General features: G+C 45.0%; 1 protein-coding gene across 5 annotated transcripts in view; it reads left to right on the top strand.

Moving 5' to 3' along the window:
* The window catches only part of SAMD12 (sterile alpha motif domain containing 12), a 406,813-nt gene that overhangs the window by 56,606 nt on the left and 331,136 nt on the right, over positions 1-19,071 (top strand). For all 5 annotated transcript variants that reach the window (XM_066379393.1, XM_066379391.1, XM_066379392.1 and 2 more), the window contains exon 2: positions 3,775-3,953. In XM_066379393.1, the coding sequence (XP_066235490.1) occupies positions 3,775-3,953 (179 nt within the window). The remainder of the gene's footprint in view (positions 1-3,774; positions 3,954-19,071) is intronic.

The following is a 19,071-nucleotide window of genomic DNA, read 5'->3' as shown; positions in this document are numbered from 1 at the left end:
ACGGAGGGAGCAGAGCCTGGGCGTTCTTGCTCTGGTCACCAGTGACCGCTGCAAAGCTTCCTGAAGAAGAGGTCTGAACTGACACGTGGGCTGAGTAGAAACCTCCCAGAGAAGGACGCAGGTTCCAGTGGAGTCTAGGCTCTTTCCAGGAGAGAGGACCAGCATGTGCAACAGGGAAGGACGTATATTAGAGTCCGATTGGGTGGGGAGGCAGTGGGGAAGATTCTGGAAGCTACCAGAGCTCAACAGTATTCCTAAGCCACGAATCCCAGGATAGGAAGCAGCTGGGATCATGCCAGATAAAAAGGTCAAAGCTATTCATTTTGCTTTTCCTCATTGATGTGTAAACCTGTCCGTGCTAGTCCCCCATCTCCCCACACGAACACACCTTTTCTTAGTAGACACCATTTTAGTATCTGTAATTGAGTGTTCCTCGCGGGTAGGCTGTTCTTTGGAGCTGGGGAAGCTGATTTATATTAACAGTAATTAGCTTCGTGCTCTCATAGGCTCTGTTCTCGTTATACTGCTGCCTGAATTGGGCATTGTGGTTGGTTCTCCAGCATCCATTTGGTTCCATTGTGGTTGGTTCTCCAGCATCCATTTGGTTCCATTGTGGTTGGTTCTCCAGCATCCATGTGGTTCCATTGTGGTTGGTTCTCCAGCACCCATTTGGTTCCATTGTGGTTGGTTCTCCAGCATCCATTTGGTTCCATTGTGGTTGGTTCTCCAGCATCCATTTGGTTCCTGCCTTGCCGAGCTGCAACAGTGTCGTTCGGGAATTGAGCTTAGCTGAAGGTCAGCTGGCTTAAGGGTAATCCTATCTCTACTTCCAGAATTTTAGTTCACTGATGCACTTGTGATTCACTTTGATCTAGTGGGAAAAGAAGAAAGCTTAGAGGAAAGAATGGCCAACCAAGCTGTTTCTATTGCTAGACAGAACCAGAAGCTTATCGCTCTCCACGCCACGAGAGGACCTAGGCTGAGGGTAACGGATGGATGGCAGGATGGAGAGATTTCAAAATACATTTCCAAGTCCTCAATGACCCTGTTAAACTGGGAAATGAGCTAACTCTGAGCTTTTATCATGACCGGGCTTCCTATTCCAAAAGCTAATACATTTTCTTACTATTTAATGTGTTTGGGGTTTGTTCATCTGAAACTTGAAATCATCCGCACCCTGAATGATATGTGATCTCTGCAACCTTCAGCAGACACCTGTAGAACGTTTTTGTGACTGTGAGTCTTTGAGCCTCATTTTTCTTATCTTTGAAATGACTGTAATTATGTCTCACAATTTTTCATGAAAGACTATTTGAGATCCAGCACCAAGGGAGAAGCTGTGAACTAATAATATATGTTGAGTGCCTATTATGTACCATAATATAGGCCTGTCCTTGGTTTTAGGAAGGTTAGGGACTAGAAGAGATATTTACAGATAATTGCATATAAAATGGTATAAAGTCGCATGCATTAGGGCCCACGGTACCATCAGTTTCAGGTCATTCAGCATTTGCTGAACACTTGCTGTTCCAGGCACGCACATGATCTCGCACGGGAGGGAGTGGGCGTGGGGCTGAGGCAGGGGAGTTAAGGGGAGGCACATCCGAAGAAGTGGTAGTGAAGCCCCTGAAAGCTGAGCGGCAGCGAGGTGAAGAATGGGAAAGGTCATTTCAGGCAAAGAACCGCGTCCGGCGTCCAGGAGGTGTGGAGGGACTTGGTGTGTTTACGGGAGTGTGCGGCCAGAGGGCAGCGGACGAGGACTAACGTGGTGGGTGAGGACGCTGGGAAGGTGAGAAGGGGGTGGGGGGCGTGGGGCCCGGTGGCCTGTGTTCAAGCGTTTCGAATGTTCTCGCTATAAAAGGAAGCCGTTAGAAAGATTTAATGAGAAGATTCTCGCGATGTGGCCCTCTGCATTTTTTTACAATGAGATTTCAGGGGTCAAGTAAGCCAGAGCAGTCGGCGAGAGCAGTGTGTGGACGAGAGCAACATTTTGCCGTTGGAGCTTCCTGGGTCTGGCGACAGACGAAGGGAAGTGAATCAGAGTGATGTCAAGGATGACTCTGGAGTTTCTGTGCGAGTCACTGGAGAAGACTGGAAAAGGTGAATGTTTCTCTTCGAAGGAAAAGCAAGGTTCCGTTCTGACTGAGCATGTCTCAGATGCCCGTGGCACGTTGGCATGGCGATGTTGCGTGGCAGTTTCACTTCTGTGGAACCTCGTAAGGGAGGACTGGCTAGGCTGGAATTAAAATTTGAGGGTCACTGGTAGGTTGATTGTATCAGAAGTGATGGAACAGATGGCACCTGTTCGAGAGGGAGCGGAGAGCGGGAAGAGGACACCTTAGCTCAACGCTTTTCTGGGGAGCCTTCTCTCACCTGTCAGGTGTACAATATTCAGAAGCCTGGGAGAGAGAAAAGGAAACCCAGACCTGATGGGGAGCTGATAAAGGGGAGAATTTTCAAACTCACAGAAGGTGGTTTGAAAAGGGGGGATGAGGAGAAAGGGGAAAGGGGAAGATGTTGGCTAAAAGGAATCAGTCAATGAAGTGGAGTCTTAAAGGAGATGGGAGGAGATTTAAGATCCTGGCTTTAAATCCTCTGAGGCCAATGGGAAGGAAATAAGGGTGGGAGTTTAATTTTGGAGGGTTGGGGACATGGGGGGATGACATAATTTCCTAGTAGAGACCTCAGAGCACGCATGTGCTGTGTGCGTGCACATACACACCCCACCCTCAGCCCTCCATACGTTTCTGCTTGTTGGTTCATGGGGGTCATCTAGGTAGAATGTATAGTTCCTGTAACAATTGCTACTATTTCTTTGATGAAGCTGGGAATGTAGAAAGGGCTTGGTAAGAATTCTTTTTTAATTTTATCTAGAAAATTAAATTTAACGGGGTGACTTTGATCAATAAGAGTACATAGGTTTCAGGTAAACACTTCTATAGCATTTGAATTGTTGATTATGTTGTTTATCCATCACCCGAAGTCAAATCATTTCCTGTCACTGTAATAAGAATTTATTGAATGAGTAAATATGCCCAGCAAATGGACTTTAGATTTTCTCTGTGGGGATCTCCACAACAGAGGCTGTGGAGAGTGAGGTAGGAGAAACCAGAGGTGACTAGGCTTGACTACTGCACCTCCCACTCTGCAATTCTTTGTCTTCCCTGTAGTAGTTGTAACTGGTTTAAAATCATTCATTCTTTTGTGTTTTATCTGCCTCTGTTGGGTTATGAGTTATTTGAATGAAATATCTATCATCTATCCTGCATCCCTGTTTCCAGAATCGTGAGATGACATAGAGTGAGTGCTCAATAAATATTTGCTGAATGAATATAAGTGGGTGGGCTTGCGTGGATGCTCGAGGAACAGAGAAGAAGACTCAGGAGGTAGACGGAATGAGCAGGCTCCCAGACCGAGGCAGAGATGTCAGCCAAGCTGCAGGGGTTGAAATAATTGCACGCGTGGGAGGCACGAACGGAGCTGCCTGATTTGGTATTCTGGTCTGCAGCGTGGTGATGAGTCATGTGCTCAAGGTCAAACATTGCGGACCGGATGGTTTCTGGATTTGCACTGAGGTCTTTCTGACTTCAAGCTCAGGGTTTCCCATCGTGCCATACTCCATCCTCACCAGATTCCTTCCCAGAGTTACTGGAACACCTCCCCACTCGCCGAAGCCTTGTTTCTTCCCTCTTAGGCCAGGTGAAGTATCATCTGCCCCGAATACCGCCTGCATATGATTTGTTTGCTCAGTTCGATCTTGTCTCTCTTGCCTAGCTCTCCACTGCGGTTTGAATCCACGAGGTATCGATCACCCCGCCCGTGCCGAAGGCATTAAACTGCAAATTGAAGGTGAAGGTGTTGAGTCTCAAGTCATTAAAAACAAAAGTTTTCAGAAGGTGCTTGACCACAAGGGGACCCCCAAGCGACTTCAGGCAGAAGCTGAGACGACTAAGGTAGGTACCACTCAGACACACGCAGGTCTGCAGCTGCAGCTCTGATGTTCGGTGGGCTGGCCACGGGGAAGAGCAGATGGTGCTAGCACGGATTCCCATCGCCCCTGCAGCTTAATGAACACTGCTTCTTGATTATATAGGTGATAGTGGATGAAAAGACTGACTGCCTCCCCTTTGGGGTGAAATAGAAACACATTGGTGGTCAGTCTCATAGTGTGAAGTTCTGAGGATGGTATAACATGAGCTATAGTGAAGAACGCCTTGGGTTTAAAGCTGAAAATGTTGTTTGCTAGGTTCAGATTCATCATTTTATGATATTGGGCAAGTCAAATGACTTTCCAAGCCTCGGGTTCTTCATCTATAGAGTGTGTATCATAAAAGGCCCCCCCCTCATCTGGTAGAGCAGGTAAAATAACATGGTGTGTCTGGAAGTATTTGTAACACGGTGCATCTGGAGGTATTTTGTAAAAGGCCCAGTTGGCTGCAAGAGTATTAAGGGACTTTTGCTGACACACACTGTTAATAATAATAACTGACATTTAATATGTCCGTATATTTCAGATACTGGTTGAAAGGCTCTTGATGTAACTGGCTTATTGTGTCTCTGTAACAATTCTAGGAGGTAGACAATAGTAAACAGGACCCTAATAAAGAAAAGATGCAACTGTTCTAGCTTATTGGATACTTTGTTCCTTCTAGTCTTTAGTCCGGCTGTCGGTACAAAACACCCATTGGTACTCTGCGAGTTGGAGGGAAAGTGGTTACTAGTAAAGCTTTTAAAAATCTTTGCCACAATGAAACTGGCACTTCGTGGGCTTTTGTCTAAAAGAAATGAAGATGCTCATGTTGGTGCACAGTGTTGGAAGTAAACCATTATTAGTTTGCCCTTAGAAATGGAGAGAACTAGTCATCACTTGGTATTCAGTTTATCCCTTGTGAATTTCCTGAAAGGAATGTCCTTTGAAATGTTTGAGTGAATCTGTGCGTGCCTTGGAAACAGATGTTACAGTCGCCCAATAAAAACCTTAATACCTCAAAGATATTTTGGGTTAGGTTCCTGACCATTGGAGTGACATGGTCCTAATCTTTTTACTGATGGAGATCTAGCCTTCAATTTGGAGAAAAAAACAAGACAATCCATACATGTGAGAAGTACAGAAAATGAGATATGCCTGTAGAGACTTTGCCATCACAGAATAACCATCTCCATCCTCCTAAAAAAATGTCTTCCAAACTTAAGTGTAATTTTTTTTTTTCCATAGTTTTGAATAATTGCCATTGTAATTTTTCTTCTTTGGTGTGGATAATTAAGAACAGTGATACTAAGTGTGCGTGTGATAGGGAGTAGGGAATGATTTGCAAGGAAATTATTGTATATATTCTGCACTAGACTTTAGCTAAGAGAGATTGCACCTCATAGAAGTTGGTTGGTGGTCATTGAAGTTTGGTTTGTGAGCCCAGTTGCAAATCAGTGAGCCCTATTTTGACATCTAAATCTTATTAATCTCTGATACCAACCAGCATCTTGAGTGGGGGAAGGCGGATTATCTTAATGATCTTCTTAACTAGGAAGAGACCATTTGTGTAGACTCTTTTTAAAAGGATGCTTAAAATATTAAAACTTAGAGTGGGGAAAAAATAGGACAAATTATTGATATTCATCTGACTTTAATTCAAATTTAATTTGACGTTTCCACATTATCACTTTTTACTTGCAAAACAGCTTGATATAAACCGTGTGATTCAAACCTGATACGGCTTAATTACTTCTGGATTATTGAAACTGAGTGATGTTGTAGTAAGCCTGAACTTCCACGTGGGCAGCTCTTGCCTTTGCCTCTGGGTCGCCGTGCGTTTGCTGTGCTAACAGCCGGCTTCACTGAGAATGCCATCGTCTGTCACGAACACTCCTCAGGAATAGACCACATCCTGGAAACCAGCTTCATTTGAGTTCATCCACATCATCTGCAATGAAACCTGCCAACAGATGGGGTTGAAAGGGGATTCGGAGTGTTTTCACATTGACATCATATTTAGGAGTGAACAGACTAGAAGCGTGAAAGCTTAGGCATTTATTGGTCTTTTCACAGGGCCCTGGCTGACAGCGGTGCTTGCTGGGGGGAGGGGGAGGCAGAATTAAAAATAAGGACCGTGGTGTCATTCCGGCAGACCGGCCCTATCGCATGCCCCGACGTTTCTGAACCATTTTCTGAACCGCAGACAATGTGAACTAGTTTTATGCATGGGCAGACACATTTGAATCTTCTCTTCTGTTGCATTTAGAGGGTTATTGAAATTGTGAGTCATCTTTTTTCTTGGGTAAATAATTGAATCTCGGGTAACTTGACCTACCCTGAACCCCTCAGGCTAGAGATGCAGTGCGTTCAAAGCCACTCGGTGATGGGAGTTGGTACAGCTTTTCTGAAAGACAGTCTGATAGTAGTTACCAATATTTTAAATGTGTGTAAGTTTTGAGCCACTAATTTTCTCTCTAGGAATTTGTCTTAAGGGGACAGTCATCCAGATGTGCAGGGCAGCGGTCCCTCTAGCACTGTTTGTAATATGAAACCGTTGGGGACGGCCTTAATGCCCTTCACAGGATGCCAGCTAAAGGAGCGCTGTGTTATGGGGGCAGTGGAAAAGAATTCTTCCGCTCTAAGGGTGAGGGAGACCTGTGTGTATTCATTTAACTCCGTTTGCGCTCCGGAACAAAGCGCTTTGACTGGATGGCTTATAAACAACAGAGTTTTATTTCTCACAGTTCTGGAGGCTGGGAAGTTCAAGACCAAGGTGCTGCCTGATTGAGTGTCTGGTGAGGGCCCTCTTCCTGGTTAATAGATGGCTGTCGTCTCCCTGGGTCCCCACGTGGTGGAAAGGAATGTGGCGCTCTCTGGGATCGCTTCTGTAGGGGTGCAAATCCCATTCATGAGGGCCCCACCCTCAGTACCTACCTACGCACCTACCAGAGGCCCCGCCCACCTCCTAGTACCATCACATTGGTGATTAGGTGCCAACGTGAATTTTAGGGGAGCACAGACATTCAGTCTATAGCAGAATTTATGTGGGAACATGGGTGTGACATTATTTTTAAGTGGGGAAGGGGAAGAGAAGGGCAGGTTGCTATGCAGTGTGTATAACGTTCCAATTTGTATAAAAATGGATTTCACTGCATAAGGGCATCGCCGAGTCTAAAAGAGTTTACTCCTCAATTTTAGCAGCAGTTTATATCTGAAGTTGAGATTACGGACAGACCTTTTTCTTTTTCCACTTCCGTTTTGAGTTTGCTTTTTCATTGTATTCTTTTAAGAAGGGTATTTATTTAAAGCCTTTTTCAGATTGCCGTATTAACTTCAGTCAGTAGCTCAGCTGTGACTTTTCCTGCTCAGTGAGTCATATTCTTTTAGGGTGACGTATTTCTTTCCATGGCTTCTAATTCTTACTGGTAAGTTACTTGCCAGGGGTAAGAGTTATCTTGGGGACTATGTGTGGTCGTGGAAGCCATTCGATGAGGTGTTTTTTAGTATTGATATATGTGCTGCTGAGGCGAGCGTTGATGAGGTGTTTTGTGTTGGTCTCTTCCTGAATCTTTTGGGATGTAACACCTTTGACCAGGTGTGATATTATGTTTCAATTTGACATTCTATCCTTTGGCTGCTGACTGACAATGCAAATCAAGCCCCCCCCCATTGGCCCCTTTTCCCGATTGCAGGCTTCACACAGGGAACCTGGTTCCAGCTCCCTGTCGTGTCGTGGGCTCTGACACTGAGGCTAGCCACACTGGGCTTTGAAACCACTCAGTCCCTCAGCATGTCACCTGTTCCAGATCTCCAGCGGGTATAGCGAGCTCTGTGCCTCCTCACTGCTGTGATTTCTGGCACTTTGATTTTAAACTTGGCGTTATATACATTAAAAAAATACATTTTCTAGTATCTTTAAGTTTCTAGAGCCTCAGGGTGGGTTTGAAGCATGAGCTTAATCTATCATTTTGATCCTGAAATTTACATCACTTTCATCACTTAAAAATATATCTTCCTTTTTTTACATCATTTAAAAACATCTATCTATCTATCTATCTATCTATCTATCTATCTAGCTAGCTAGCTGTGTGTGGTGTGTGTGTGTGTGTGTGTGTGTGTGTGTGTGTATATACACACACATTTCCTTTCTGGGAAAAGTCATCCTTTTTGCTTCTCTCTTAGAATATGATTTTGGGACCTTTGGTCTCAATTTTTCAAAAGACTAGAACCCTAATTCTAGAAGGATGTTTGTGATACAAGTTACCTCTGGCTCTTATAGGCAAAGCGATGGAGAACCAAGCTCATGTTTAAGCCTTATTGTCAGGCAGCATTCAGTCTAGTTGGGGGAAATAAAGGATCCGTTGAAATGTTGATCTGCACAATATATTGACTGCTCTAAGTCCTAAACACCTACTACCCTTGGGAATCCAGAGGTGTGTGTGCCATTCTACCAGCTCAGGATGCAAAGCTGCGTTGACTTCGCTTTGCAGGTGGGACAAGGCATGAGCGAGAGGACCTGGAGCATGTTCATCTCATTGGGAGGCACCGAAGTCAGGAAGGCACTCAGCTTCTTCCGCCGCCTCACCCACATGGGCACGCACAACTGCCCCGGATGAGATGACAACAGAACAATGAATCTCCGTGACACAGGAAGCCACAGCCTCTCTTTCCCATGCCTCTCTTTTAATCACTTGAGTTGTAAAGGCCGAAGGCACACTCACAGCTCCTGAAATCGAGGTGTCGTGCCACTTAGCAGTTTCCAAAGAAACAGCCCGGTGAGACTGCGGTCCTTCCTGGACAGTGCCGGGCCTGAAGTTATCTTATTGCCCTTTCCTTGCGGAGCAGGAGGATGGCGCTTGCAGAGAGTGTACTCCGGTGCAGGTAGAACTTGGCCTCTGTTGTGGAATATGGGTAAATTCAAATACACAGCAATAGGAGTGGAAGGTGCCTATAAAGCCAGTGGCCAAGGCTGCCATCACAGCAGCCTGGCCCATGTAGGTTTGCATTGGATTCGGACAGTCGGTAAAGAAACAAAGGAGCCAAAAACGGACGGGCAATCATCTTCTTTAATTCTAGCTTGCACCCGGCGGGCAAGTAAAAACACACACTGGGCTCCAAAATCCACTCACATTCAGTGCTCACAAAGCTACTGACTTATCTGAGTTTCCTAGAATCAAAGGTTTCTAGCTCACCAGACTTATTCACCTCTGTTCCCCATCTCCTTCCTTCTCCCTGCACAAACTCTGCACAAACTGGCTTCTCACTCAACACTCCGCCAACTTGGCTGCTTCTCCTGGCCACACATGGCCTCTTTCTGCTCTCCTCTCTGCTCTCTCCTCTAATGATAATCTCAGGAACCAAGAGAGCAAGCTCCCGTTCTGCCCCCATTTTATAGTGTAGAAATCAAAACCTTTCATCCAATATAAAAAATAGGGAAGTCTCTAATTACAAAGCCACTTATCTGAGACATGATGGGATTGTACCACCCCACATCAAAAAGGGTGGGAAAGGCTTAATCCCAAAACCAAGCCCCAGGCCACAAGGATCCTGCCTGCCCACAACCAGTCCCCAACACACATTGATATCACCTGGGCAACGGCCTCCACGCGGGCAGCGTCATCCTTAACAAAGTGAGCATAATACATTTTATCTGCCCAACAGTGCCCTTGGCCATGAAGGCTGAGGACCTTGAGCCGAGGTGCGGCAGCAGATGTCTCAGATGTGCTCAGCAGCAGTCTGCTCAGAGCCCAGGTTCACGCAGTAGAAACAGCTTGGAATGGTATATTGGAGTCAGGTGGCATGGGAATGTGCGTGTTAGGATGAGGGGCATGGATTTGTTTTCTGCCTGCATGAAATATGGTAGCCACTAGCCCTATGTGGCTACTTCCTTTTATTAAAATAGAATAAAGTGAACCAATGAATTTCTTTGGTCGTACTAGCCAGACTTCAGGTGGTCAGCTGCCACGCGCCGAGGGCGACTCTCTTGGACGGCACAGACAGAGACCATCACAGAGTTCTGGACAGTGCTGCTCTGAGCTGTGGGCAGCCAGAGAGGTTGACTGGTGTAGGAGCGAGATGGACAAAGGAAAATAGTGTTGTGTTAACATTCTCTCTGATCCTTGCCCTCGGGCCTTGGAGGACATGGGCTTCAGTCCTAGGAAAAATGTCAAAGTAAGAGTCTGCTTTGAAAAGTGATACTTCTAAGTGCTCTAATGCTTGGAATTTGAGTTTCCATGGCAACTTGGTGGGTGGGTATGGGCTACAGTCACCCCATTAGCAGGGAATATCCTGGCCGCTCCCCATCTTGGAACCCTGGGATGTGTCCTGATGTTGGGCAGATAAAATGTATTATGCTCACTTTGTTAAAAGATGGCTCCGCTGCTCACGTGAGGCCGTTGCCCAGGTGATATTAATGTGTGTTGAGAATTGTTGTAGCCTGAGGCTTGGTTTTGGGATTAAGCCTGTCCCACCCTTTTTGATGTGGGGTGGTACAATCCAATCATGCCTCAGAGAAGTGACTCTACTAGAGACTTCCCTATTTTGTATATTGGATTAGAGGTTGTGAAGCTACAATATAAAATGGGGACGGAACGAGAGCTTGCCTTCTTGGTTCCTGAGGTTAGCATGAGAGAGCAGAGAGAATAGAGCCAGCAGCGGGAGGAGGCCACGTGGAGAAGGCCAGGAAAAGCAGCCAAGATGGCGGAGTGCTGAGTGAGATGCCAGTTTGTACAGAGTTTGTATCTGGGATAAGGAAGGAGATGGGGAACTGAGGAGAATAAGGCTGGTGAGCTAGAAACCTTTGAATCTAGGAAACTCGGATAAATCAGTAGCTTTGTGAGCACTGAATGTGACTGGGTTTTGGAGCCCAGTGTGTATTTTTACTTGCCCGCCAGGTGCAAGCTAGATTAAAGACTATGGCCCACCAGTTTGTGGCTCCATTGTTTCTCTACCGACTGTCCGAATCCAATGCGAACCTGCATGGGCTGGGCGGCTGCTGTGATAGTGGCCCTGGCCCTGCCTACTGGCTTTACACCTGACAAGTGGCCTAAAGATGGTATTGGGACATTAGGAAGTCTTGGCTTCTAGATTTGATTTTCCAGGTGCTCGCAAGGAAACTTCCCCTTTCTATGTTTTTATCTGTGAAATAAAAGTTTCATGAGGTTACGCCTGTTTTTTATTCTTTGTGAGCAATTCGCCAAAGCCTCCAAAGTGGTGAGTCAGAGGGACAAGAGTCTTGGTGGCCTTTGGAGAGTGGCTTTCTGCAGATCCCTTACACATGGGCAACTGCCCCCCCCCCCCCCGCACCTTCTGTGTAGAACGCTCGTACCCCCGTTTCGCAGCTGAGGAAACAAAGGATTTAAATGACTTCCTTAAGTTTCTGGCTAACAATGAGGAGAAGATGGATTTCGACTCGAAGTCTGAGCCTAACGGCTCCACATCCAGGGTTTCCTCATTCCCTTAACATTAAATGTACAAATGATTTATTTACCTGGAGGGAAAATGTAATCTGTTCTGCCGAGAATCTGGCCAGCCAGGCGAGAGAAGAGGTTAGCACGCTGCGTGTCGCCCCTCTCCCTCGGAGAGGGACACGGAGGATCTTGATTGCTGTCTTATATAATGGAGAGGCGATGCCAGCCTCTGAAACAGTGAATAATTGCCTGTGTTGGGCTTTGGGATACAGCAGGCGAGTCTTTGGCAGCAGATAGCCTTTCCTCATTAGGCTAATATTAGATTGAGTTTGTATTCATTTGGCAGCGAGTGGAAGGAGCAGGCCTGGAACCTGGCGCTGGAGGCAGGGGGAGAGAGCCCGGTGTTCGGGGTAAGCCACAGGCAGATAAATGGGAGTTGACTGGAGACATTTGTAACAATGAGCAGGAGGCATTAATCTGGGATTTAAATGGGAACCTAAAAGAATTGTGACTCGGCTTAGAAGATGAAGGGTGGATTGTACTTAACCTTGATCAAATTACATTGCTCAGCCGCGTCCTGAGAAGGTCTGTGGCAATTTGGGGATAGAATGATCTAATTCTTGGCTCTCTGTGTTTCTTGGCGATCTGTGTTGCCTGGCTCGGGAAGCAAGTGTTTCTCCGAAAGAAGCTGACAACCGAGTAGAATGTCGCCAGTGATATGAAGGGACAGAATGCACGGGAAACGCAGTGAGCACACAGTGTGTTAGGAATTGTCAGGAGGGTCAGGACAGGTGAGACAAGGCTGAGTGATGTCATGCTACATGAGTTCCAGGGCCCATGACAGCAAACCTGTATTTGGAGAGGTAAAGCCTTTCTTAACTGAAGAGTTCAACTCTGAAAAGTGTTGCAATAAACAGGGTGTATTTGAGCCATAGCTTTGTGGTCTAATCAACAAATAAAGAAACCCTTAGGATTCTTCTGACTATCTAATTTATTTTCTAGATAAGGGAACTGAGACTAAGATGAGATGAAATGTCTCCTCCAAGACTCCGAGGCCAATGGTGACCCAATCTAACCTAAAGCATAGTTCTTCTCACTCACGGCCAGTGTTTTCTACTCTAGCGAGCTGTCCGCCCCATGAAAACAACACATGCTCGCACCCATTTGGTTCACGTTACTTTTCTGGTGTACGAAGACTATCGTGAGTGCCATTTGAGGATGTAAAACGGAAGGTGGTGGACAGGGAAATGGAGCCCCTAACAGCGGGTGGGTCAGAGCCCAGTGACAGTTTTGACACAGCAAAGATAGGCCTCTGGAGAAGAGGGAGTTTGAGTTCTAGGGACAACTTTGGGAGCGCTGTTCCCAGATGCTTTTCCAGCCTGAAACTCTGAAGGTCCATATGTCGACCTTCCGGGCAGGTGGCAGCAGCTGAAGAGTCGCCACAGTCAGAACTGATTGTGGTAATTCTGGATTGCATGCATCCGCATAAAGACACGTGTGCAGCTCGTACCCGAGAGACAGGACAGCCATGAGCTCCTGCTGTCGTTGTGATGAAAAGACTCCCAGAACCTTGATGGATGGGTGACATGTTGAAAAAGCCTGGAGGTATCTCAGCCTGGTGGGTCAACCCAGCTGAGAGAAGAACTCAAGAGGTGGATGAAGCCAGAGCAGGAGGCAGAGCAAGGTAAACAGCCCCGGGTGGTGGCAGAAAGCCACCTTTGGCCTTTGCCTGTGCCCGGAACTAGAGGGCGGACGACAGTTCCTGGTGAGGGCATCGTAGCCAAACAAGCACACATCATCTCAGAACACACAGTCCACCTTCTCTGTCTCCTGTGCACCCGCTAAGAGATATTCTCTATAAAATGCACATTGTTTAGTGAGGTTCCCAAGTAGATTTTTGTCTTGCTTTCCCCAATCATGGTAGCTGCTGTTGAACTGTGACCACTTGGATGCAGGCGACTGTTTAAAGAACAGAGGTTTGCAAAGATTTCCTGAAAAGAGGGAAATAGTCAACGGCTCTAGGAGGTGGGTGACTGTGAGGAAGTGGATGCATTCCATTGAGAGAATAGTGAGTCTGAGGTTTAGATGCGTGCCTGCCTGACTTCACGGCTCCGTGTCACTGCAGCTGTCCCAGCTGATGGGAGGGGCTCGACAGCCCAGCTGTAGATGCTGCACACCCAGGGTTATGGAGCACTGTGGTGAGAAAGGTAGGAGGTAGTAGGGTTACTTGAAATCACTGGAAAGGAGCACCTTATTTTCTCTTCTATGTAAATATATAAATGTCCATAGCTGATGTTCCATTTGGATATAAGTTGCCAAAAATTTGTGATTGTCAAGGGAAAAAAGAAACCATGGGAATAAATAACAAATCATTTAAAATTGTCCTGATATGACTCATATACCAAGAAAGAGGAAGGTTTTATAAAGATTGAATTGGAAAAAGAATATTCCATCTTATAAATATGCAAATGCTAATTCTTTTGTTCTTGGTGGATTGTTCATCAGCATGTCCTGTTTGTTCATTCCACCCACCCCCACTGCACAGTCTAGAATCCACGCAAGTGTCGCCTTCGCTGCCGGCACATGGGTCTGAATCCCCCGGGCAACCCCTCAGTGGCCTCTTACCTGGCTTCCACTTCGTCTGTCCCTCCTGTGATTCATTCTACACACAACAGTCTTGAATCAGAGGATGCCACTCAGCTGTTGAGCATCTGCGGTGGTTTTGTTTTGCTTTGTTTTGTTTTTGTAGCACTTCAAGTGAAATCCAGACTTGTGACACGATTGTCCAGAGCTAAGATATCTGGGCTCCGCCTGCCTTCCCAGCCTTGCCTCATACCAGGCTCTCCTCTGCTTGTCTGAGCTCCAGACACACTTGCCTTTCTGTGTCTTGAAGATACCAAGGTCATTCTTTCTTGAGAGCCCTGGTACTTGTCAGCCCCTCCACCCCTGATGTTTGCCACCTTGGTCATTGTGTGGCCGGTTCACTGTCCTTTAGGTCCCAGTCCAAGTGTGCCTCTCCAGAGAGGCCTGAGTTCGTCCCCCAGCCACACTCTCTGACATCACTCTGCTGATGTCCTTCATGGAACTTCCTTTTCTCTGAAATCACTGTTTGTTGATTTTGTCTCTTCACTGGAATTTAAACTCCTTGAGAGCATCTTGTTTGTCTTGTTCCCTGCTATGATGTCAGTGCCTGCTACAGTGTCCACATAAAGAGAGTACAATTTGAATGAATGAATGAATGAATGAAGTTGATGTGACACAGAAGTCCCTTGCCTCTGGATTGTTCTCATTTTTGTCTCATAGTTATTTCACTGTCTTTAACCTCTCTGAAGGTGAACAGAAAGGTAAATCTTGCTGGGTTTTATAATGGTTGACCATGTCAGGAGAATGCATCTCTACATGGTGGGTGTGTATGAAACATTGTCCACAGGGTGAGCCAGGGACCCTCCTGTGGCCACTCTTATTACTCTGTATCCTGAAAACATCCATGTAGCTTGTTCCTTAGACTGGGACAATATCTGCAGTTTGGCAGGCATTTCAAACTCGACATGAAGAGTCTCCAGTGTCCAAATCAGGACCCAGTGAGCTCTCTGCTGCCTGCAGGGCTGGCCAGGGTTTCAGATGGCAAGGCTCCATCAGCCCCACCCTCAGCTCTCTTCAGGGTCCCCAGTGTGAGTATCAGCAGACGCCCATGATCTCTCCCCATCTCCTTGAAGTCAAAACTTGAAGGACATGGAAGCAGCCTCTCCTGCAATGATTAGGAACTCCTGATCTGAGAATCGAGCCCCCAAGTACCAAGCAGCACTTGAAAGATTAGACCAGTGGTTCTCAAATTTTTTGAAGTCGAGGCACATTTAAAATCCTGCAAATGATTGTAGGCACACTATATACAAATTTTGAGAAATATGTTATAATATAATTAAGTCAAATATTAAAGAAAAAAATACAAAGTCCAAGTGTGCTTTTATGGTAATTAAACAAAATAAATACAGCAAAATTAAATTTATTCTGACATTAAAAAACATTTTTATGTTATATTTTTTGAGTTATGCTTTTTAGAATTTGTAAAAAAGAGGGGTTAAAAAATAACGACAAAAATGTTATCTTTTTATATAGAGAGATACATTCTTAGTGAGATTTAGTAAATTCGGCAGGTTCCAGTGCAAATGTGTTAAGTTTTTTCATTCTTGTGTTTATGAGAAACATGAGTCTGATGTGTCCTAGCAATTTCTTCAATGTTTGGGCATATATTTGAAAGGCAAACTCTCATTTCCTTGTCAAGACATTGAAGAATTCCTCTCTTTTTACTCTTAATTGTGTTGAGTGCAGAAAACCCCCAGCATACATATCATCTTAACTTTACACCAAACAAAGGATAGAAGAAACTTGCCTTTAGTCTTTCCGGGGAACATGGGGGGTAGTGTAAACAATCCAGCACCACAGCTTAACAGTCTTTTGCAACCTAATCAGGCAAGTGAGGTGGGGAGTTGGGCAGTAAGTATGTCAGCTTACAGCCAATTCCCTACACCTCTGTCTCCCAAAAATCTTAACTCCAAAAGCCCTGTTGGTTTTTTGGTCCCCAACAGGCACATATTTCTCTGGAATACTGGAGGGTGCACCTGGAAATATTCTAGGGCTCACCAGTGCACCCTGGCACATGCTTTGAGAACCACTGCATTATACCCAGGGCTGTATAAATTAGAAATAATCTTCAAATGTTGCTTTCACAAATAAGCCTAGATATATGCTCTCATAGCTTGGGATGCTATGACAAAATACCATAGACTGGATGGCTTAAGCATAGACACAGTTCTCATAGTTTTAGAGGCTGGGAAGTCTAAGATCAAGGTGCCAACCATTTTGGTTCCTAGTAAGGGTCCCTGTTCTACAGATGGTCACCTTATGGATGGCTGTATCCTCATATAGTTAGTGCTGAGGGATTGAGCTCTGGTCTCTTTCATCTTGAAAGAACACTAATCACATCATGGAAGCCACACCCTCATGACTTCATCTAATCCTAATTATCTCCCAAAGGCCCCATCTCCAAATACCATCATACTGGGGATTAGGACTTCGATATATGAATATGTGGAGCTACAAACAGCCAACAAGATATATCAAATATGTGTTTTGGCCAAGTGGCTGAGTATTAAATCACTGTTAGGTTGAAGTTCAGTATCACTGAAGTTCAATATACTGAGTGTCTGGCCTATAAGAATATGCCTGTGAAATTAATAAGAATGTCTATTTATTAAAACTTAAAATTATACTAAGCAGATTTTTTAATGGCATTCCAGTGCAGTGATCATTTCTCAGAGCTGTCAGTTCCTGTGGTTTTTCTATCATACATTTACAATGTTAAAAATATGCTCTCTTTCAACCGAGGTCAGTGAAGGAGCAACAGATGGTTTTCGTCAAGCTCCCCACTGCAGGGTCATGCTCATGGTGATATTTCACCCCCCTCCAAGTCATTAAGCTTTCTTCCTCTCTAATAATAACTGACTAAAATAAAGACTTTAACTCTTGGACTTGCCATCTGGGTTCCAAAGTCATGATTCAGTTTTATTGAAACAATGCTATAAATTAAAGATTGGGACTGTCCTAAAAGATCATACTTTTTAAAACTTCTCAAAATCAACCTGAATTTTGTTGCTATCTCTCATGGTTTTTATTTCTTTCTTAAGCAATGCTTTTACAATATTTACCATAAAATATGATTCTCAGTTCAACAACCAAAATGTTTATTATTATTATTATTATTATTATTATTATTAAGGGAAAAGCAGGGAAACAGAGAGACAGATTCCCACATTCACCCAGACTGGGATCCACTGGCAAGCCCCCTATGGGGCAATGCTCTGCCCACCTGGGCCATTGCTTGATTGCTTGGCAACCAAGCTATTTCAGTGCCTGAGGCGAGGCCATGGAGCCATCCTTAGCACCTGGGGCCAACTTGCTCAAATGAGCCATGGCTGCAGGAGGAGAGGCAGAGAGAAGCAGATGGTTGCTTCTCCTGCATGCCCTGACCAAGAATCGAACCCAGGACTTGCATACACCAGATCAATGCTCTGCCCCTGAACCAACCAGCCAGGACTTGGAATGATCTTTAATGTGCAAGTCAGATTATGGTGTTCCTCTGCTCCACCTCCTCTGATCACTCCCCATTTTCCTCAAATTAAAAGCCGAAGTCCTTCCAATTCCCTACCAGGCTCTGCATGATCTACTCCCTAGCAGGTCACTCAGGTTCTCTGCTATAGTCTTTCATGCTCAGGCTTTTCCTGGATTAAACCAGATATGTACCCACCTCAGGACCTTTGCACTGGCTGTTCTCTCTGCCTGCAATTCCCTTGCCCGGGAGGCACAAGACATACTCCATCTCCTTCAAATCTTTGCTCCCACGAGACTTATGTAGATTATTCCATTTAAATAATGGCATCTCCCCCAGTACCTGATACCCTGGTTTATTTCTTCTACCTCCCACCCCCCCCCAAAAAAAAAAACACTGACCACTTTCTAACAGTATATTATTTCCTTTTTATGTTCATTATTATTTTATGTCATCATCCACTTTAGTATAAACTCTGCAAGGACAGGGACCTGTTTTGTTCAGTGATGTATTCCTAAGAGTCACACCATGCCTGGTAACCTGTAGGGGCTAAACTTTTTGTTTCAGTGCATTCTTGTAAGAATCAGTGTATATTTAACCTTCACCTTGTCCAATGGATTTATTATATAAGCAAACCAGGAGAATGTCACTCTCTAAGTTACATCAAGAATTGCCTGCTTTTCTGGAAAGGGAAGGTTGATACAGTGACAGTCAACCCCGAGAACATCCCTAGGTGTGTTACTGATAGTGCCGCGAGGATCAGATAAGTAAATAACCGGGTGCTCAAATAATCATTAACGGTACACAACTTTAGGGTTTCCAGAAATGTAGTTGAAATGGCTTTTGGCTGCTTGGCCCACCAAAAACCAAAGCTGAAGCCAAACCCTAATAGCAGATTTTTGGCCCAATGCCACAACCAAAGTTGAACTTCAGTGGCTCCTTGTTCTTGATATAATTACTCAGTTTAATTCTAAATGTTCACATGTCTAACTTACACATTGTGTAATCTGTTTTTTGGGGAAATCTGATATGAGCCTTTTTTTTTTTTTGTCTTCTACTAAATAGACAAAGAACAGTTAAAGAACGGTTAACCCTATACATGCCAAGATAGTAATAAGCTCTTAGAGGGGCCCATAACAGGCCAGAACTAGAGCAAAAGGAAGGGAGGCAAGCATCCAAACTCAGATTTGTTATCAAACAGAACATTTTTATAGAGCAGGGGTCTCAAACTCAACTCAGCATGTGGGCCGCAGAGCAAGATCACAGCCATTCGCTGGGCCGCACTAGGTCTACAAAAGGCAACTGTTACACAACACTTTTCTCACTGCAGTTGAAAACAAAACAAAAAAAAAATCAGTACAACAAGTACATGCAGTTTACTCAGTGTCACAAAACGACCAGAAACTGTAGTTCGTATCACAACTGCTGTTAACTAAGCTAATATCTAGCTAGGATGCTAGAGAAATGAAAAATACAAGTAGGCCCCTAGGCTTACTTAATTTTATCCAAAATATTTTGAACTTCGTGGATTAGTCTGCGGGCCGCACAAAATTGTTCGGCGGGCCGCATGCGGCCCGCAGGTCGTG

This window comes from Saccopteryx leptura, chromosome 3 (genome assembly GCF_036850995.1).
Source record: "Saccopteryx leptura isolate mSacLep1 chromosome 3, mSacLep1_pri_phased_curated, whole genome shotgun sequence".
Taxonomy (NCBI): Eukaryota; Metazoa; Chordata; class Mammalia; order Chiroptera; family Emballonuridae; genus Saccopteryx; species Saccopteryx leptura.
Note: the sequence above shows the minus strand (reverse complement) of the source record. Positions and strands in the feature narration are given on the sequence as shown.